This window comes from Emydura macquarii, unplaced genomic scaffold (assembly GCF_026122565.2).
Source record: "Emydura macquarii macquarii isolate MOO-44397 ecotype Brisbane River unplaced genomic scaffold, CSIRO-AGI_Emac_v2 contig_2699, whole genome shotgun sequence".
Lineage (NCBI taxonomy): Eukaryota > Metazoa > Chordata > Testudines > Chelidae > Emydura > Emydura macquarii.
In genome coordinates this window covers 1,729,167-1,752,291 of record NW_027132836.1, presented here as the reverse complement: position 1 = coordinate 1,752,291, position 23,125 = coordinate 1,729,167, and the positions used below count along the sequence as shown (strand labels likewise).

Here is a 23,125-nt window from a genome sequence, read left to right as displayed (position 1 = left end):
GATAAGACTGGACATCCAAATCTCCTAAATAGGTTTAAAAATCTCCACTGATATATCTAGAAACTTAGAATCTGGGAGAAAAGATGAAACTTTCTTCTTTCTCTTTTCTTTAGCATCATTGACAACTTCATCATCCTCCCCATCACCCAGATGTACAACCTCAACATTATCTTTTAGTCCCCCCTGTCATCTTCTCCACCCCCTAATATTCTGGCTCTTGCTAAAACCTGTCACTTTTAAGGGTTTGTCTACACAGTGAACCATTGCTAAAATCTGTCCTTTTCTCTCTAGGTCCCATACTTTGGTCATCTTTCACCTCACCAACTGTAACTGCCTCCTTGCATCTTGCCTCTCATCACTCCAATCTATACAGAACTCCACTGGCAAAGTCCTTTTACTCTTTTGACATTCTGACAACATCATTTGCCCTCTGTTCCCCCTCTGTTTCACTCCTCACTGGAACAAAAACAAAACCTTTCAAACAATTTCATGAAACAGAATTGTGTTGAAACCTCTATTTTTGGATTGAAAACCCAAGCTTTTTGATTTAGGTTTTTCTCTCTCTCTCTCTCTCTTGACATGATCTGAGGGTCTTCCCTGGACATTGGAAAACTTCCCATCTAAAACGTCATCGGAACTAATACATCTCTGTGAAACATTTTGGCTTTGATAAAGCAGCATAATCTGATGAAAAAACTGTCTGTCAAAAATGTTTCAACTAGTTTGCTTCTACAGAATTTTGCTTATATTTTTATTTCCTCCTACTCTTACTCTTGCTCTGTATGCTCCTACCAACTCTCTCATAACTGCTGTTTGTGTCCTTCTCCCATTCTTAATTTAACATCTCCTTTCATGCTGGCCTCTACGCTTGGTACACCATCCAGCTTCTTTGTCTGCCAGCAGTTCTCTTCTTTTTACTTCAAGTTCTTCCTTAAAACCCATTTCTTTTTTGAAGCTTTCTAATGCTTATCTTCATATTGCTCTCCTCCTTTCACTAACTTGTGTTTGATTTATTTATTCCACGTATCATATTTGTCTCCTCCTCTGGATAGGGATCATGTCTTTTATGCATTCATAAAGTACTCTGTATTCTTATGGCACCTCAAAATAGATAAATAACAATCTTATTTATGAACAAGACTAGACAGTAATCATTTGTTCTTGGTTGGGTTAAGATCAAATGTATCAGTTTAATAACTGATAAATCATGTATCTAGGGGCTACTGTATGTACTGCATTTGCAAGGTGATGGACAATGGCCTATTTTTTCCCCACATCTCTAAATTCTCTGAGCTCTAAATTCGACTCTATGAACCTTTAATACAGTGTGGGATAGTGTGTTGTTTATATGACAGAAATAGTGAGTGAGTAATGCTGCCATTTCTCTTTATGATTGATTTCTATGCAGGTGTGATTTGTATTTATGATACTTACTCAAAAAATTTTTGAGTTGTATTTGTTTGACTACACATTCCTCCTGTAAACATACATAACAACAGCAGAATATATTATAATATTTTATTTCTGTTTCCATGTTTTAAACCAAGCATTGCTGGGGCACAGAGACTGAGTATTTCTGAGTTCTTTTACACTCTAGCTAATGACAAAAGAAATAGCAAAAAGAGTTCATTCACAGGTGTTAGCATTTGCAACCTGTCTATTCCATATACATGCTGAATGATATTTCCACACATAAATGCATATTTACCACATACATTAATTCTTCATCCATCTATTAGTGCATGCCAAATGTACACCTTCTTTATCACTATAGCCATCTTTGGTTTTTATGCACTTTCTACAATCTCATTTTCTCATTTTGTTATTTCCATGACAGAAGAATCACAACACTGAAGGAATGCACTCACAGGAACGTAAAATCCACCTGTACGCTTGTCTAGTCAGGGAAAGTTGAGGCCAAAAAAAGTTGGGGAGAGAGATTCTTTACGTTCCCGAGAACCATAGAATTCTAAGATGAAAAATAACTATTACTTGTAGCGCATCTTGGGTATTCTCTGCTAAGTCGGTTTTCCCTACAGTACATTCTTCTTGAGTACCAACAGTGCTTCCACCACTTTGCTTGAAAACTATTCTGTTACATTATAGAACTTTCTATTTCTAAACAATAAAAGCAAATGTTAAAAGATCCTAAAATTAACTTCTTCCTTTGAAACTATCCTTAGTGATTTTAAACGATAACCTAGAATGTTACGATGATGACAAATAGTCGTTATTTCTTATGTTCTGAATGTGATGGGCAAATGCAAGCACTAACGTCCTTATGCTACATTCTTTATGTATGACAGGGTCATGAGTTTTCTTCTTTTCTCTCTGTACTAGTTTTATGGGAGTGGCACCAGAATTCAGGAGTCCCTGGAAGTCCAGGTAAGAGGCTTAATTTTTAGTTGAGCTCTGCCCCTGGTGTTAGTATTCTCTACTCAGATCTTGCTTCTGCTGTTCCAACACTTTGCAAAATTTCTGCCTTCATCTAACTTCAGTACCTTTAGTGTCATATATTTGAACCCTACAGATTTAATATTGCTTGACCGCTGGAAGTTATTGGTTTTCTAAAGTTATTTAGGTTGAAGTATAAATAGACTTTTATATTAATAGCAGGGTGGCAAAACCCTCAGTGTTACTTATAAAGTTACTCTGTTCCTTCTGAGACTTTAAATAATATCTATTGCCATATAAATGGACGGGCTCCCTTGAATTAAGTACTGAGAACATATCTGAATCTGAACTTTTCCTGGACTTGTTTTGTCAAGTCACCCTTGATCCTGCTCATGTTGGAACTTAATTGAATCAAGAACAGCCCAAAACATAAATTTCAATTCCCAACATATTAAATAGTATATCTGTATTTAATCTTTTGCAAAGGAAGAGTCTTGAAAAAAATTACAATTAAGATTTGTGTTTGTGTGTGTGTAAGGAGTGGAAACAGGCTATCTGATCATCTGATGTGTTCAAATGAAAAGGGAGTTAAAAACTATGATTCTATCTATTATAGAAACATGATTAAAGATAACAAAGAAAATATTCCACTCATGGGCAAGAGAGCAAATCCATCAGGTCCTCCCCCTACAAACCATCCAGAGAAAAAGCCAACTGAAAGCACTCCCACAAAGAAAAGGTAGGACACAATAGCTTCACAAAACCAGCCTTAGACAAGTTATTAGAAATGGCAGATTGGTGCTATTTGTGAACACTTTTCATACAGCATATTTTATACCAGTCATTAATATTCTGATTAAAGATTTTGTGTCTATGAATAGAGAAATACACTACAAGCGGCTGTATTTTTTCCTGATGTCACATCACTGAAATCACTGAAGTTACTGTATGCTAGGGATGAATTTGGCTTACAAACTTTGAATCTGCAATTGATTTATTTTATTTTGTTCACTGCACAACACAAAACCATCGCCCAATCTGAAACAAAGGCCTTCAGCCCCAGGAGAATTTAATATTGCTTTGGCACCCATGATAATTTTGTTAATCATTTGAGTGATCACTTTAAGCAAAAGTGATGCAAGCAGCTGTCACAATCTGAAAACTCATGGGCTGGCCCGACTTCTCCCTCTGTCATTAAATCCAGAAGGGGAAATAACATCTGTTCATTTTCTTTTTCCACCTCCCCTTTGTCTGGCATCTTTGGCCCTCCAAAGTACAAGGGTAACCCTACATAAATCTAAGTTTGAATCAAAGTGTTTGTAGTGTAGTGTGGGCAACAGGATGTCTGAACTGGTCACAATAAACCTACGGTTTCCAATAGAGGCAAATTTTCAGAAAACTGGCAACTCACAGCAAATATGTGTGACCATTAATCATAAATTACTCAAGTTAATTTACTAGATTCAGGATTCTGGCATCAGTAGTAATAGCGTGGGGTACGAGGGCTCTCCTGTTTTACATGAGGAGCCAGGGTGTGGCACCGAACATTCCTACTATATAAGAAACAGAGATTACATGAGCTTTAATTACAAACATTTACATACTCTATTTAATTATATGTTTCTGTGCTGGTGTACGTCTAATGTTTTTAAACATTTCATTCATGGAGTATATCACCACCAGCAAATTCAGAGGTGATTTCACTCTCACCTAAGCAATGTGTCTCATTCTCTTATACTCTATTTTGGCAACATCTATTGTAAAAGTACAATTTATTTCTACCTTCTTTAACTCAATGAGATATGGATTAACTAAGGGTACATAATTAAATACAGGAAGGTCTATATGTGGACTGGGAGGAGTGCTGCAATGATGTTCGAGCATGACTAGGTTGCTTTCATGGCTAGTATTTCCTGTGACGTGGTTTGAATATGTAAGCATGTAGGTATTTGTTGGCAGCTACTCATATTTTTACTCATGAACCAGAGATGCAATTTCCACCCTAAAACAGAGGAAAGGCTTCAAGCATGCACATTATGCCAAGCTCCAAGATACATGGGACCCAACTCATCACTGCCTTGTGGCTTGTTTATGCCTGGTATATTGATGTAAAGGAGCTGTGAAGACAGCAGATCCTGCCCTGGGGAATTCCCCCAACATAGGACAGTTCTCTCCTGGTGTTGAGCTAACATAGTCAGCCCCTGAAGGAGCTCCCACTCCTACCCTGTGCAGGGGTGTGTCAAAGACAGGAGCACAGTGCCTGGTGAGTTGGGCATTTCTTTCTGATCTGAGGGTTTACTGGGGCTATATGTAGTTGGTTGCCCGTCAGGGCAGGCCCCAGACACCCAGGATAGGGGACACAGAAGAGAGGCATAAAGCCACCTTTCTTCCATCCCTTCTCAGCCTCTGTGCTGAGCTCAGATTTCAATGGAGTTATGGTGATTTACACCAGCTGAGAATCTGGCTCATGATGTGTAAGTAATAGCAAAATAGTGTCCTGTTTCAGTCTAGGTACTTCCTGTGCTGTGAACCTCACCCTCAGAATAACTTCAGATACACCTTCCTGTTAAATATAATGGGTATTTTAATCTGTTTATGGAATGCATTCACATGCACATATGAAATGTTAAAAGGTCATTAAGTTTAAATACCACATGCAGTGAATTAACACTTTCCTCATCCGAAGATGGAAAACTATGTTAACCAGGGATGATATTACATCACACTATTTTTTACATACATCAACAGGTTGCTAAGCAGCAGTATAGCAGCATGCTGTAAATTGACACTAGGGTGCTTGCTTCAACTGCATCTGAATATTTTGAGAAGGGAATTAGAAAAAAGGAGAAATAATAGTACCCTACTGAGTATGTCACATATTATGTGAACCAGAATATTTTTCAAGGTGACTCTCAAAGCTCTTTAGAAATTTAGAAAGCCAATTTACAAACTAAAGCCCATATAGAAGTCATCTCATCCACCAATAAAATTCAGCCATCGTAGGTGAAATGTGACAGCTGTTTGAATAGCACCTAGCAACACCAGCCATTTGCTTCTCCCTGCCAACTCTACGTGCTTTTAAAAAGCTGTAAAGGTCATCATAGTTCCTTATGAATTCTTATGCTATGTTGTTTAGCATCTCATTTATCTTTTCCCCTCCTCTGTCTACAAACAGCAATGCACTAGTTAAACATAGTAAAATGTCATACTCTGAGGTAGCACATTTCAATCCTGAAGGGTGGAAAGGCCATGTGTAGTTTAATATATGATCTCTCAACCTTTCTGGTTTATTAAGTGTTCATCAGTGTCAATGGGGTTGAGGCTGGATTCCTCCCCAGTTCTTCTGGGATGGAAGGATGATGCCTACAATGCAAAGGCTCCAGTGAGCAGATTAGCATGTTAATTCTATAAGTATATTCTTTGGAGTTACAGTAACATTTTGTGGACAGCGCAAAAAGCTGGCTATAAAGTTGTCTTTAGGTTGTGGTGGTGCCCCTGTTAATGTCTGGATTTGTAGCCATGTCTCCCAAAGACACCTCAGAATCCTTTGCCTTGTCTGCCAGCACAAAGGATTTAAAATGTTTTGGTTGGCCTCATGTGTAGAGGTAGTGATCTCCCAGTACCAAAAAGGGGTAAGCACTATTTCAGCACCTCATCAGATACGATGCCATGCAGCACATCACCTGTACCTAAAGCCAGTCCTTGCTGGATATGTGCACAGTTTTGTTTGTGTTATGTTTTTACTTGCTTTTCCAGTAATTAACCTTTAACACAATGTATTCAACAGTTCACAGTTTTTCTTTGAAATTGAAGGCTATGAAAGCAATTCATCTCCAAGACAGACATCTCCTCCAGTGTTTTCAAAACCCATGGATTCAAATATTCGCCCATGGTATGTATAATGTATGGTATATTCATTAATCACATTGCCAGCATGGTTATGTTTGAACAACTGCATGAAAGCTCTGCATAGACTACAAGGCTAAAATATCAAAAGTGTTCTCTCATTTTAGTTGCCTCAATGGCAAAACTCCAATTCACGTCAGTGGGCCAGCATTTTGCCCGCAGTGACTGCCTTAACCCTGAATTTGTGTCATTATTTTAAAAGGGCCACAGCTTAATAGTTTAGGCCCAAAATTTGACCATTCTTAAAGTTGATACAGTCCCCTATAGTTTGAGTGGTTTTTCTTTTTAATATCCCTTTTCTAATTAAAAGGGGGGAAAATAACGTTATTTACCTTATTGTTTTGGAACCCATGGTAACACAAGATCTGCTGCAGAGCCAGCAGAGGGAGCACAAGTAAACAAAACCCCCTATTCTTATATCTATGCTGCCATTCTCTGTATTGGTGATAGCCCAAAAATGTTTCAAACAAAACAGAGAAGTGACTGTTTGTGGCCAGGAAATTGGAAAAAAAAAAAAAAAAAAAAGCCATGTATGCCAAATATATAAGAAAAAATGAGTGCATTCTATTTTCAAGGGTTTTAGTGGTTATTTGAACTACGTGTCAAGGGGACAAATTTTAAATTATGAAAAGGAAGACTGGATGGCAAAATGTAAATCAAATCAAAACAAGGTTAATAATGACCAATTGTTTTTCTAGTGACTGTTTGGTTGTTTATGAGAAATTAGTTGACGAGCTCGTTTTAATTCGCAGAGGACTGGAGCCCAAATCACCAACAAAAAATAAATAAAAAGTCAACATAATTATATTGCTTGTTTTTTTCAACAGAGAGATCACAGACTGTAATGAAATCTGAACCGCCATCTTTATTTTAACGGTGGTCGCTCCAGGTTAGGGCAGAGGAACACTTATAAGGTAGTAGTGTGGGAAGCCTTGTACTACTGTCTATATATATCCATTTTGTAGATAAATAGCAGATGTCAGTCTCCTGAGTTTTTAATCTGGGATGTTTCATCAGCATTCAATTTGTTACAAAAACAGGTTAAAAATAAATCCAACCTATGAAAAAGTAATTGTCAGTAGTCCTTTGTAAGACCCAACATTGAGAAAATCTGAAAAGTATGTACAGTATTTACTAAATACAAATGCCATTGTAGCCATTGTTTTATTGTACAAACACATATTTAGTCCCTGGTCTTGAACTGCTTATAGGCAAAGTTTCCACCAAGTGTCAGCAGTAAGGACTGAATGAGCGACCACCACAGAACACTGCATAGAAAATCTTTATGTATTTCAGTTCTGTTTTGCATGTGCACAACCCACCCACACAGTAGCCATTTTAATATTTGTCTTGGGGAAGATGTCAAATTCATAATGAACCACATAGAAAAGGAAAAGTGTAAGCTTTATAATACAGTATCAAGAGTGAAAGAGTGATGTGATTAAAAACAGTGTGAAAATAAAAAGTATAATATTAGGAGTCTGAGTGAAATAACCTGGAAAAACACAAAAGTGGGGTTTTAAATATGAAAATGGTTAATATGATAAAATCTTGAAGGTCTTTTCATTTTTGGTATATGTTTTTAAACGCACAGGGTGAGTTCAAGGATGGGGTTAAAAAGCACATTGTCAAATTAAATTAATTTAAGCTCTTTTGTTGATATTGCCTCCCCTTATTGCGTGAGTCTTAGTGCAATTTGCCAAGATGTCCTCCTACTTACACGCTCAACCTTTTCTGTATTTTCTACAGTGCATCTGGAAATGGGGAAGATATGGATTCCCCACAATCTCTTCAGGATGATATTACTGAGTATGCCACAAACGTAGACAGTTATTGGTAAGTGGAGACATAATGTATTTTTGTAGTGCGTTTTCTATGGATTAAGTGTATGACAGAGTGGATTTACTGATTTTTCCCTGTCATGGTTTAAAAATGAGCCCATAAGACTTCAGGGGATATTGATTTATACATTTGAGCCCTTATCACCAATAAATAAATTCTTCAGAAAGTATATATCATGCGTCTTCATATTAAATATCTGAGATCAAAGAAAGCCAGAGGCTATAAAGCTGCTGATTCTTAGTTCACTGAAGAAAATGTTGGACCTAAATGCCATACACACTGAGGAGTGAGCAAGTTCAGTGCTCAAATACCACTATTATTTTTTGATAACCGAACACCTTTCATTTTAGAGTCCATTCTTAAAAGCAGATTGCTTTAAGATGTCATTGACATAGATTACTATTAATTTGGGTGGAAGATATTGATGTGAACACAGCAGCAAAATGAGGACAGATGCATGCATGGAATTAAGCAGCAGGCTGCACCTTTTATTAAACTTTTAACACAAGGGAGGGGAATTATCCACCCATCACCCATATTCTCCTATATCAGTCATTTAATTGGTCCCAGTGCAGGGGTTACAGGGCACCTTACCATATAAACCATAACGTTGACTAGCCTCTCCTCAGCCTACCCCTCAGGACTCAGCTCTCTCTGAGTCCTAGCAGCCTCCTTCCCACAAGGGAGACAGAGGGTGCAGCAGGGTGGGGGCCTTGGCCCATGCGGGTCACAAGGTCTGGCCTCACCATGCAAAGGTTACAAGGTCTCATCCTATCATGAGCCCAAGGCCCATCACCAAAATCCCAGGTCTTTTACCTCTGGGTAACGTTCCTTTCATTCTTTTAACTGCACTGGAAACCAGCCATAAGGTGCAATGAGTAAGCAACCCCATGCCATTATCTTAGTTAGGTACCATGCGTGTTCCTACTTAACCCACTGTGGCTTGCAAGTACTGTGAGGAAGGCAAAAAGTCTCTGGTCCTTCATTGGTTGGCCCATCGGAGAGAAAATTCCTTCCAGATCCCCTAAACAGGTGATGGGCTAGATAGACTCACAGCATCTGTCAGGCTGGGTTCCCATTCTGAGATTGGGTGGGGTGCTGGAACTGAGCTGAAAGAGGTTCCACATGGCCTCTGCGCTGAGCTAAATCCTGGGATCTAGGAAACGCTGGCCAATCAGCACCCCTCTTCCCCAGCTGACCATGGGTGCCAGACTTCCATGCAAGGAGCTACCTATTGTCCCTTGGCAAGTGCCTTCCTCCTTTGCTACTGGGACTGACCCCCTTTCGCTGTCGGTCATCAATTTTCCCCATTCGTTGATGCGGGTGGGAAACATTTGCCCTCCAATTGCACCATTCTAGGAAACAGGGAGGGAGGGAGGGAAGGAGAGAGAAGCAGATGAGAGGATGGAACAAACAAAACACGGTATTTTTTAACTTCTAAAGACTAGCCATGTATAGTTGCTGAGTTGATTTTGGGAAACCTTCAGTTGGTAGCGATAGGCCTAGTCAGTACTGGAACAGGAAACCTCCAAGGATACCCCACAGTGCTGAAGGAAGAGCAATGTTGGTGATTCAGTAGGAGCCCTGATCCTCCAGAGTGGTGGTAGGGATCTCTGTGCTGTCGAATGTGTTGTCTAAACCGGAAACCCTAACTGTGGTCACTAAAGATCCCATGTTGCTTTTTGCAGAATAGAAATGTTAGTCATAGAGTCGGCCAAATACTAATTTGGTTAACTAATGTATCCAGCTTACCTAAATTCCCCCTGTACTTGCCAATGGATATGGCATTCCTTACTACTTCCTGTCCTAAACTGTTGTATAGTGTTGTTGTGCGCAGTTAAACAGCTGCCACGTTCCACCCCACAGGCAGCTGCATTTCAGTGGTGGGTGAAGTGATTCCTGTACATATAGTTTGTAAAGAGCTTTGGGATCCTTCGGGATGAAAGACTATATAAATGTAAGTTATTATTATTATTTTAAAATAGACTTAGTACATTAGATACTGAAAGAAATCCTATGAGTTTCCTCTCACTTTAATTACAAGGTAGAAAATTAATCACTTAATCAAAAGCAGGACTTCAGGGATTTTATATACTGAATTTGGTATTACATTCTTGGAGATTATCTAACCAATCTTGGAACAGAGTCCAGAAAAATCCAATATTCTGTGACAGAAATTTGTCATAATCTGAAAAATAGAAGGACCCACCTAGTGATTCATGCAAATCTCCACCACATTGGAGTGCACACTGGTGGAAACAGCCCACGGTCTGAGATACTCTCATTCAGGATGGCAAAATTGAACACTGAGATGAAATTAGCATGAATAGAGTAACAATGCTAGCAGAAAAGTCTTTTCTCATTGATATATAATGTCATCAAGCCATATCAGTTTTGTAATAAAATATTCAGCAAATATTCTGAAAACTGATTACATTTCCTCCCACCATCTCAATAGCAGAGCAAGTACTTTGTGTACAGTGAATATGGGTGCAAGTTGAGTGGCAATATAGGGAGGACTCTGAATTCACTTATTATTGTAGCGATTGTTGGACAAAGGCCAGGGAAGAGGCAACTGGATCTGCACTTACATGGATCCAGTAGCTCAACATCCCTGCATAGGGGTTTTTAAAGAGGCAACAGACATTATATTCTACCCTCTAGGCTGGAACAGTAATTGTGGAGGGGCTGCACCGCTGTCCTGTAGTCTCCCCTCTGTTGTAGGATTTGAATTCCTTTCTTTATCCCTTATGAGTGTTCCCAAGAAAGCCAGATTACTTCAGTGTTGAGTGTGAAGGGGTGAATTTAATTCTTATTACACTATAATAAAATAAAAAATCACTTGTAAAAGGTTGTGTATCCTTCATTCAGATAAAAATTGTTTTGATAGCCATTTCTCACCAAACAAATTATTTATAACAATATTTTTGGAGGAACATACAAACATTCTTTTTGTAATGATGACATGTTCATCTGTGGTATGTAATTACATTTATTTTTCTAAATAAACAAGAGATGATGGGAATCAAATTAAACACTTTGATATTGGCAAATGTAATCAGGAATTATTATTTCTGTTTGTTTTTGTTAATTCAGTACAAACCTGTTACAAGGAGATCACCAGAACAATGCCCGGAAAAATCTGAAGAAGTATTTGTTTAGGGCAGTATCTGAGGGGAATATAGAAGAATTACAATGTTGTCTTATGGAAGTGAAGGCAAGGTCAAATGCATGTAGAAACATGACGGTGCAAGGTAAGCTGTACAGTGTATCCATATTCCCTCATTTTATACCATATATGTGGTAGAGGATTAAGTAATGGCTTTATACTTGAGCAAGTAGGCTAAGCATCTCAAGTTGGCTGTGTGGTGGTTGATGAATATCACGTGGTTAGCATTAATATAGTAATCAGGTCAGGCACCCAATGAGCCACCGACTGGAAAACCACTGAAGTAACCTTGAAGATAATTTCTGGGGGCACAGCACACCAGCATGAATATATGTACCTTTTCAGGGTGGATATGACTGAATGCTGCAAAAGAAGCTAATTGAATATAGCCAGCTTCTTCTTTCCCTTCTTGCTGAACTGAGATGCATATAATCCTGAGGAATGAACACAGAGCTGGGCTTTAGGAGTTTCTGCATTCTAAAGCCAGCTCAGCCAATGAGAGTTACGGCTAAATACAGACTAAGGACTTCAGGGTTTGTTATATACTGGCAGAATTATAGAATGTCAGTAATGTATATACCCATCTAGTTAGAATACATATGTCCCTTTACTAAGTATGTGTAGAATATAAAGTTAAATTAATAGAGTGAATAGACATAGAGTAGTCTGGTAAATAGTTTATATGCATATGTTTTTGTTCCCCAATAATGTGAGATTGGAATTCTTCCTATCCCTCTCAAGACATAATAAAAAATCTACTGTAATTCAATTTTAAAATTCATTTTTGCAGATTATCTGATGAAAAAATTAACAGCTTCAGATACTGGTAAAACCTGTCTGATGAAAGCTCTGTTGAACATCAACCAGAACACAAATGAAATAGTGAATATGCTACTCTACTTTGGAGAAGAAAATAATTTTTTGGAAAGACTTATCAATGCAGAGTACACAGAAGAAGCGTACAAAGGTATTTCCATCCAGTAGCCATTTAGAGTATATTTTTGCATGTATCTCAGCATATCTTTAATATTTTCTTGAAACATTCAAAAGATAATTTAAATTATTGTTTATTACTATTATTATTGTTATTTGTTATGCATCATCATTGTGCTCAGCACTCTTCAAAACACGAAAACTAGACGTTATACTCTAAAGGTTTGTGTCTGTTGTTGCAGGCCAGACAGCTCTAAATATTGCTATTGAAAGAAGACAATATAATATTGCTCAGACCCTCATAGAAAAAGGAGCAGATGTCAATGCCCACGCGCAGGGTGTGTTCTTTAACCCCAAATACAAGCATGAGGGATTTTATTTTGGTAAGTGAAATGTGATCTCCATGGAAAGACTGGATTGGGATGCTGGAACAATGAAACCATCAGGCAATAGGGGAGGTTCAGAAGTGCAGAAGATAGGTCCTTCCAACTCCCACAAGACACAAAAATGGCCATGGGCCTCATAAGTTTCAGAACTAAATGCAAAACAAATTCCATAACCTTTGCTTTACCTCAATAAGTTTCTTGTACACAAAGCACCCAGTATCCTACACAGCCCCTCTGCCCCCAAATTATAAATTAATCAAGTTATTTCTTCTACAGGCCAAAAAGGAAAAAAACAAGATTGATATTATTACTCACAAAATGCTCAGATTTCACAGTGATGCACACCACATAAGCCAATAATAATCCAAAGTACATCTATTGTACATACAGAACTAGACCAAAAGCCCATTGAAGTCAATGGGAGTCCATTCAATGGGCTTTGGAGCAGGCACACAATTAATAAAAAGAATTACCTACCACACTAGCTAAAAAAACCCACCTATCTGGAAAAAAAACACCCAAATTCACAGGGAAACCTCAACTCCAGCAACACTGCAATTCAGAATCCTGAAGGACTAATTACTCTTCATATTTCCAGAATGAATATTTGCATGAGAGAAGAGAGAATTTGATAAATTATTTACAGAAAGTACAGCTAGTGAGTAAACAAAGTGCAGGCTAAATATTCTTCTCCATAAATCTATACAAGTGACATAAAGACATGAAAGTGTGTGTATATTTATCTTGTTTAATTTGGGCATTTAGTGTAATTGCGTATCAAATATTGGGAAATGCAATATGCAGTAGCAATTGTACTAGAAATTGCAACATAGTAAATAGAATGCAATTTTCCACAATACAGTAAATTACAAACTTTCAGAAATAGTTGAAAGGCAATTGTTTATAAAGACTGAAATGTATATAAAAGTGTATTATTGCGCAACTGTAGCTTTTCCTCACATAACAATTTCTTGTAAATTGTTTCTTTGTAAAATGTAATGTAATGTAATCATATCATTCATTTGTAAATATGTTTTAATCTCATGAAATATCAAAATAATCATTCTAATACCTTTCTGATACTCATAATATTTGAAAATCAATAGCTATTGTGCATTGTATTTTCTTAGGTGAAACTCCACTGGCATTAGCTGCATGCACTAATCAACCAGATATAGTTCAACTGCTGATGGACAATAGGAGGACTGATATTACTTCACAAGATTCCCGAGGAAACAATATACTGCATGCATTAGTCACTGTAGCAGAGGATTTTAAAACACAAAATGACTTTGTAATCAGAATGTATGACATGATTCTATTGAAAAGTAAAAGCAGAACTTTAGAGACAATGAAAAATAAAGATGGTTTAACGCCACTGCAACTAGCTGCAAAAACTGGAAAATTAGAGGTAAGTCTCTATCCTACTATCTGACAAAAGAAATGAAATAGAGAGACAGAATCTAGATTGCCCACATGTACTTAAACAATTGGTGCACTAATTTGCAGTCCACCATGGTGGCTATCTTGTATTGCAAATTAGTAGTAATTGGTTGGGTAAGATTTACTGTCCACCACTGCTCCATTATTTCTGCCATGTTTTTGCTTCAGCCACTCAAATTCTCACAGGTTTTCCTCAATGCTCCATTACTACAAAATACAAATGCTATTAAACTCAATCTTACAAACCCTTGCTGGTTGCATATCTTCCAAAGAGGATAATTATCCCACAGGGGTCCATGTTCATTTGGACCTGCTGAAGCAGCTAAGGTGAGAAACAGATGTTGAAGCCATGGATCCAATCTCAGAGTAGTGGAATTGTGGGGTTCCCCCTTGAGCAAAGTGGAATGGAGATTCAGGGACTATCACTAAAAAGGGTACACTTCCAGAAAGAGTGTGAAAGTCAGAAGTGTAGCAAACCTTATAATGCCATAATACTTGTATTAATAGAAAAACTTAAATAATATTTAAAATAAAAATCAGTTTTGTTTGAATTTTGATTTTTCCCTGCCATATTTGCAAATCAAGCACTGGAGTTCTGCACTACCACATGATAATCAAAAACTGAAACTAATCAGTCTCTTTGCATGATCTGAGCTGAAATACAAAAACTAAACAAGTAACAGCATAAATGGTGAACAGTGATTTTTTTTAAAAATTCTTTTGGTTTTAATACTATCAAGGGCTGTTGACAGCACAGATTAATATTTCTGGACTACGTGATGTTCTTTACACAGGTGTAACTCTAGGGAAATAAATGGAATTAGTCTGATCTATGACAGTTTAAAGAGTAGAATTTGGACCTGTGAAAGCAACAGCTTGGAATAACTGGTAAATGATTAACAATGGGTAAATTAGAAAGTCACCAGTTAAAGAAAAGTTAAACAAAAGTATGCAGTGGAATGCTTTCATTGGAAAAAAGTGCAGATCTAATAGAAAATGTATGGCAATTAAAGAAAACTGTATTTATTTCCCAATGACAGGTCATCTGTAATGACTCCTCTCAATTACTGAAAGATTAATTGAATTACAAAATACATTTAATTGTGCCATTTTGGCAAATGTGTCAGTAAAAGAGCACATTTTTGGCAAGTGTGCACACAATCTTACATGTGATTTTGTTAATATTTTAGATTCTGAAATACATTCTCAGTAGAGAAATAAAAGACAAGCCACACAGAAGCCTTTCCAGAAAATTCACAGATTGGGCTTATGGTCCTGTTCAATCTTCACTTTATGACCTTACAGAAATAGACACGACTGCAGACAACTCATTACTGGAGATTATTGTTTATAACATAAACATTGGTGTAAGTTGCCTGTCATTAAAATCAATATATCTTCTAGCAATGCTTTCATTTCTGGAGAACTTGAAAAACTAGCAGAAATGCAACTTTTAGGTCTCAGTCTTGCAGCAGGACCTGCTAGCATGAACCCTTGTGCTTATGCAGAGTCCAAGTAGGACTGCACCTGGGTCCAGATCCCAGTGAAGGATTGGGGCATTAGTTTGTTGTACTCTAATTACGTTTTCTTCTTGGGACATCTAAAATGGTCTTAGACTTAAACTAATGGCTCAGTATACCTAATTTTGTCTTTAAGACAACTAATGGATATCCTATACATTCTTTATTTAAAAGAAAATATTATTAGGAGGCAAGGATACTACAATAAGCACTAAACTATAAATTTACTATGCACATAGATGTTTTATGCATAGAAGCAGTGCATTATCAAGGAATTTTCACTATATAAAAGCAGAATTTGGTATGTTGCTATAAGTCAAATTATTGACGTGACAATTCCTGAAAAATAAACATTCATTTGTTAGGAGACTGGTACAGAAGCTAATGCTTTGATTTTAACACAATCACATTTTGAATAGAACAAGATCAAATTAATTTGGCAGATATTCACCTCAGGCAGATCTTCATGGTGTGAACTTGTGTAGCTCCATTGAAGTCAATAGAACTATGTAAAACTGAGGAGTTGTCCCATGGCTCTTTGAACAAATGGGTATTTCTAGGCTGTCAAGAAGAGACCCTGAAATAAAATGTTTAAAATATATAGTTGATATTTTTTGTTTTTTCCTAGCTCCAATTTTCTCAGAAATCACAAATTTGGCTTTCTCTTTGTTTTTTTTTCTACAGAACCGCCATGAAATGTTGGCTTTAGAGCCCCTGCATTCACTACTGAGAATGAAATGGAAAAAGTTTGCAAGGCACATGTTCTTTATGTCATGTTGCTTTTATTTCTTATACAACATAATGTTAACGTTGGTTTCCTACTACAGACCCCTTAGAGATGAGGTATGTGCAGCAACTAAAAATCTCGTGTTTTCAATATGCAGCTACATTCCCTAAATCAGATTTAACATGTTTGGTGAATCAAACATAGAAATGGAGATTCTAGGATGAAATCCTTGCCCCATTGAAGTGAATGGGAATTTTACCATTGACTTCAATGGGGCCAGAGTTTCCCTCCATGGGATTATCACTTGAAGGGGGAGAAGAACAATAAGGAGAGAAGAGAAATTTATTTGAATTATGCAACAAACAGAATACTGTTTATGCATAACAGTGTGTGGACCTGGTTGTGGTTTTAAAAGTTATATTTTTTAATAACTGGGAAAGAATAAGCGTATTTTTTAAGTTCCAGAGGGGTAGCCGTGTTAGTCTGTATACAGCAAAAACAACGAGAGTCCTGTAGCACCTTAAAGATTAACAAATTTCTGTGGGCATAAGATTTTGTGAGCTGCAACACACTTCGTCAGATGTGCATCTGCACACCTGAGAGATGCACATCTGACGAAGTGTGTTGCAGCCCACAAAAGCTTATGCCCGCAGAAATGTGTTAGTCTTTAAGGTGCTACGGGACTCTCGTTTTTTCATATATTTTAAATAACCTTACTTTATTTTGAATCTGATCCTGCAAGTCCTCCATGCAGATAACTTAACTGAATTTAATGGAATTTCTGCACACATAGGGCTATAAGGACTGGGTCCTTTGTCTGGGACCTTTCACTTTTATTGTGCCTTCAAATAACTAGCTTTAAACTCCTACTGTTCATGTCTGTCTCTCTTTTGTAGACTCCGCCCTACCCATTAGCTTTGACATATCACTGGGGATGGCTGCAATTGCTGGCACAATTGCTTATTATGATAGCTGCAATATTTTTAGCCATAAAAGAGGTGAGACGCTTTCAGTATTAATATAAAATAATTGTATGCATAAAGATCTTTTGTGAATTTGTAAACACTCTGTGATAACCTTGATAATCCCTTTATAACTTATAAATTTTATAATGTCTCATATTGTGCAATTACTAGGCTAATGACTAATTGTACATAAAGGTATTAATTATTCTTGATAGTCCTAAATATATAATAATATAACTGTAAGATACTATTTGAAATTGGTATGAGGGCTTTCTGTTTGAAAGACTGGGGACAAAATGGATTTTGAAATATGGTGATCATACTAAATTCTTACTCTCATTCAGCAACATACTTAAGCAACGCACTTTAAGGTCATAAGGTAAATAGGATTATTCATGTACTTAAAGTACTGTATTAAGTACATTATTGAATAAGGATCTATACCAGAAAGGACAAGTACATCTGACTTACTTTCCAGTAAGACATTTAAAGTTATTTATTAGTAACGTCTGTTTAAAAGTTAACTGTTAAAATAGTTTAAGTACAACAGAAAATGCAGACATGTTTAAAAAAACTGGAAAAGCATTTTTGAGGCACAAACAACGTAGTAAAAATGAAATTCTAGATACTGTAGCTGTTTTTAGTAGGTTGATTGGTTTTGAATTTAATTTTTATTATTTTTAATCTGTTTATATATATATATCTATCTGTCTACAAAGAGTGTAGCCATCTTACTGCTAAGACCCTCAGATCTTCAATCAATTCTGTCAGACGCATGGTTCCACTTTGCATTGTAAGTTTGGCACATAAATAATTGTTGTTTCTGAAATAACATGCACTCGGTCAGTTACATTTCCTTGGTCCACAGAAAATGAATTATTTTAACAGTTATTCACGTTTCTTTAGTCTGTCCGCTTTGAGGCAAGAACATAATTTTATAAGTAGTTTTACTGTAAGACACCAGGTATCTCTGGCATTACCCAGTAATAGTTTCACTGACCGGTAACAATACTGTGGATTGGTACATACAATCTATTGTTTCCAGAATTATTTCTTCAACATATATGTAGTGATCTTTAATTTCTTCACAAGTTTTGTCTTTGTAAATACTGCAAGATAGAGAATTTTATGTTGTTTATAAAGAAACAAATCAGTTAGCCAGATCTTGATTACCCATTCCATCTTCTATATGTTGCTCTGTCAACAAAAACATGGCTTAACCAGCTGATTGGAATTCCCTCAATTTACAGGAATCCCCAAGTGGTTTAAAGCCAGCAAAGCTGGCCCTACACTACCCCCTCCTGTTCCTGGCATAGGAGATATGACTGGGGAAAGAGGGTGTAGTCAAAATGATGCTGTGTTTTTGTAATCCCTGACTCTGGAATGACCTGTTGGGGGATACTACATGAAGCATAATTTAGAACAGTCCTAAAGTTGCTCTAAATTACACTAAGGCTAGCTTAGCCCCAGGCTGGCCTCGGGACTGAGGAAAATGAAAGATGACATATAGCTACTTTTATAGCTTTCCTCAGCCACAACAAGCACAGTTTGGACAGAGGCTGGAAAGTGAAACTGGAAGTGAAACGTGAAGAAATAAGGAAAGCTCTGAATTATGTTTTCCATTATATTTTGTACATTTTTTTGCTGTGTAAAAGAGTATTTACAATATTTGTGGTTTTTTTCAACAGTTTTATACAAGCAGTGCTTGTGATCTTCTCTGTCGTCTTGTACTTGTTTTCCTACAAAGAACACCTGGTATGTCTTGTCTTGGCGATGGCACTAGGATGGGCAAATATGTTGTATTTTACCAGGGGTTTCCAATCCATGGGAATTTACAGTGTCATGATCCAAAAGGCATGTATATCATTTTTAACTCTTGTTATATTATCTGTTTACTCTAGTTAAATTATCTCAGTCATGTACATTCTGCAATTTAGATGTTGCTTATATTGTATTATAAGTAATCCGCACTGAAATTTCCAGTTTCTTCTTTTTTAAGGTGTGATTTATTTCAATAGAATGTAGTATATTATTTTAAAAAATAATAGTGATAACTAGATAATTTGTTCAAATTACGCAACATCTATTTTTAAATTTATAAATCAGATGGCATTTTTCAGCTAATGGAGTTTTGATATTTAATTGAATCAAACAGTATAATACATACTCTTTTCTTAGAGTTACATTCAAGCCTTTATTAATGTGTTTAATACACATTAATGCATAAGATGGGTCAAATCATGGAGAATCAGGCCAGCTAACTTTTTTAAATGTCCCATTACAATGCTAACGCTATGCAATGCTATGCTAATGTGATCACTTTTCTAAATGTAAGTAGATTTAACAACTCTGGTATAGACTATGGCTCATCTTCATCACTGGAAAATATGTAACTGTAAAAAGAGCTTTCTGAAATTGTATTCATCATAAATATTTTAACTTTTAGGTGATCTTACATGATGTGATAAAATTTTTAGTTGTATACATCGTGTTTTTGCTGGGATTTGGCGTAGGTAAGTATAATTTATTATTATTGGTAAAAAGCACTGATATTTTGTATGAGTAAAAGTTTTTTGCACTATTATGAATAAGAACATTATCATGGTCAGAACATTACTTCTTCCAAGGTGATGTCAGGTGCTAGTTGTGGATATTAAAAAACCCATAGCGATTTTTGTAAGAATGTTTAAATCTATTGTTTTGGCTAAATACCAATTTATCTAATTGCATACCATCTAGCTAAACTGCCCATAAGTTTAAACTTGATATGGTATTCTTAACTTCCTTTGCAAAACTGTCATCTTCTGTTGCTGTGTGTTGCTGGACAGTTATTGCATTTGTGTCTCTTTGTAGTTTATATTGCACTTTATTATGCTTTGGGATAAAAGATGCTATATAAATGTAAAATATTATAACTAAAATGGATTTTTCATTTGCTTCTTACTTAGCTCTTGCTGCATTGATTGAAAGGTGTTCCAATGACAGTAACTGTCATTCCTACAGCAATTTGAGCGCCGTTCTGATGGAGCTTTTTAAACTCACCATAGGACTGGGAGATCTGGAGATCCAACAGAATTCAAAATATCCTGTGCTCTTTCTTCTTCTTCTCATAACTTACGTAATGTTGACTTTTGTTCTCCTTCTGAACATGCTGATTGCATTAATGGGAGAAACAGTGGAAAATATTTCTAAAGAGAGTGAACACATTTGGAAACTCCAGGTTTGTTTGCAGTATTAAACCCTAGACCTTAATATTCTTTGGCTTGGTTAAGACCCTATCAATTTTACAAAGTTTCAGTCTGAAATGAGAAAATATCAAATCATGATGATTATATATAAGGTTTAATTTGACAACAACCTCAACAGCCACACAGTCTCATTCTTAATTACAAATTATAGAGGCAGTAAGCCAAATTCTTCTCTAAGCTTGGAGTAGCTCCACTGAAGTCACATCACTTAGAAACCACAGTGATAGATGCTATATGGACAAGTTGGACAAAAACCATTGAAGTACTCAACATTTATAGTAGTGTAACTGTGTGAAGTATTTGGTCTTGTCATTTTGGCATAAGCAACTATAAACAAAAATGTAATAGATCAGATTTTAATGCCATTCACTGCCATGCAACTCATGATTTTCACTCTTGATGTGCCAGCCGTTTCAGGCTTTGTCCAGATAACTATTATATAATGTCTCCTCTCACCTCTTTTTAGGACTTACAGAATATATAGATTTCCTTTGATTCCATGTATACTGCATTAGCTTAAATTCTAACTCAGAGCCACCCATATAATTTGCAGAGTCCCAAGTTACTGAAAGGGAGGAAGACAGGCCTTGAGATGTTTCTCCCCCAATCCCACTGTTGGGAGGGACAAAGGGTCTAGTAGTAAATTGCTCCCCCAATCCCACTGTTGGGAGGGAGAAAGTGTCTGGTGGTAAATTGTTTCTTCTCTTTCTCTGGTCCTCCTACTACTGGAAAGGGAGATAGTACCAGCCTAACGTTTCAGAATTTGCACCACAGGTTGGAGGTGTACAGGTTCTTCAGTGCCCTATGTAGACTGTCTGTATGCTACCCACATCATTCTCTGATAGGGAGACCCTGCTGTGCCAGAGTGTTGCATGAGGATTTTAAATTCCAACTGGGGTTCCAGACAAGGGTTCCTGACTCCCATCTGAATGCAGCTCCCTGGGGGAAAGTCTAGACTTCCTGCTTGTACCTATTAATGGTACATGAACTCCATTTGTATTCAGTATTAAATAATATTTACTATTGTTGGTGTGAATGTTCAGAATAAAATTTGTTGGTGGATGCACAATATGTAATAAGGGAACATACTCCAAAAATTAAAATAATTTTAAAATGCCATGAAATCTGTAATACAAAGCAGAAAAGATTAATTTTGAATGTGGTTCAAAACACTGAAATGCTGTTACTATTTATTATTACCAGCGAGCCAGGACCATTTTGGAATTTGAAAAAATTTTACCAAAATATCTGAAGAAAAAATTCCAGTTGGGAGAACTGTGTAAAGTGGCTGAAAATGACACTAGAGTATGTTTAAGGTAATATTGTACTAAAGATCTGTTTGTTGAGTCTGTTGTGAATGCACCTTCAGGGTTGTCTGTTCATAACACACACTATAAAATCCTTTTAATTTAAATCTGTAAAATCATTTTTCTGCTTCTTTATTTTTGATTTTTGTAAGCAGAATCAAATCCAGTTTGGGATATACTGCAGTGAACAGTTGCTAGTAAGAGACAGGAATATATAGTTTTATAAATAAATTATTCATCTTTTTGTAGGCAAAAAGGGGAATTTCTTCATATTCATACTTGATTTTAATACATGATCACTAAATCTCTATTTGCAGTGCATGTTAATTTATTGTAATCTCTTATAAATCTTAATTTAAAACTAATTGTATTTACAATGAATTGCTCTTTAACATTATTAACATACTGCAAAATATTACTAAAATAGTTAAGCACTGAATTAAATCGTCTAGGGAGTTTGTGGAATCTCCATCATTGGAGATTAAGAGAAGGTTAGACCACCACGTGTTAGGGATGGTCTAGATCAGTGGTTCTCCACCAGGGGAATGCATATCCTGGCGGTATGCAGATGTCTTCCAGGGGGTACATCAGCTCATCTAGATATTTACCTAGTTTTACAACAGGCTACATAAAAAGCACTAGCAAAGTCAATATAAACTAAAATTTCATACAGACAAACACTTGTTCATACTGCTCTATATACTATACACTGAAATGTAAGTAAAATATTTATATTCCAATCAATTTATTTTATAATTATATGGTAAAAATGAGAAAATAAGCCATTTTTCAATAATAGTGTGCTGTGATACTTTTGTATTTTTGTCTGATTTTGTAAGCAAGTAGTTTTTAAGTGAGGTGGAACTTGGGGTATGCGAGACAAATCAGACTGCTGAAAGGGGGACAGTAGTGTGGAAAGGTTGAGAACCACTGGTGGTGATAATCCTTAGTCCTGCCTTGAGTGCAGGGGACTGGACTGGAAGACCTTTTGAGGTTTCTTCTAGTCCTACACTTCTATGATTCTATTTTATTACAAATAGTCACATCTGAAACGTGGGTTCCAAATGTGTGCTTCCAATGAATGAAAATATAAAGGAGCTCAATGAGCAATATTGTTAGTACACCATCTATACGTGTTTTACCAGTATGGAAAGTATGTATGTATTTTGCAGCATTATGTATTGTATTTAGCTATGACAATTCCAAGAAATAATTAAGAAACAAAAGATGAAGTGTAGCTATGAAACTGGAGATAATGCATGCTAATAATGCAATTTATATGTAA

At 36.5% G+C, this 23,125-nt stretch overlaps 1 protein-coding gene across 1 annotated transcript in view; it reads left to right on the top strand.

The window, feature by feature from the left end:
* The first annotated feature begins 2,213 nt into the window (after positions 1–2,213).
* Positions 2,214–23,125, top strand: part of TRPV3 (transient receptor potential cation channel subfamily V member 3) — a 22,338-nt gene continuing 1,426 nt past the window's right edge. Inside the window, 17 exon segments of the mRNA XM_067566028.1 lie at positions 2,214–2,322; positions 2,325–2,385; positions 3,011–3,133; positions 6,182–6,286; positions 8,050–8,136; positions 11,239–11,396; positions 12,102–12,278; positions 12,487–12,627; positions 13,761–14,041; positions 15,264–15,440; positions 16,278–16,436; positions 17,217–17,318; positions 18,005–18,078; positions 18,974–19,139; positions 19,732–19,798; positions 20,234–20,505; positions 21,737–21,849. Coding sequence (XP_067422129.1) covers positions 2,214–2,322; positions 2,325–2,385; positions 3,011–3,133; positions 6,182–6,286; positions 8,050–8,136; positions 11,239–11,396; positions 12,102–12,278; positions 12,487–12,627; positions 13,761–14,041; positions 15,264–15,440; positions 16,278–16,436; positions 17,217–17,318; positions 18,005–18,078; positions 18,974–19,139; positions 19,732–19,798; positions 20,234–20,505; positions 21,737–21,849 — 2,372 coding nt within the window.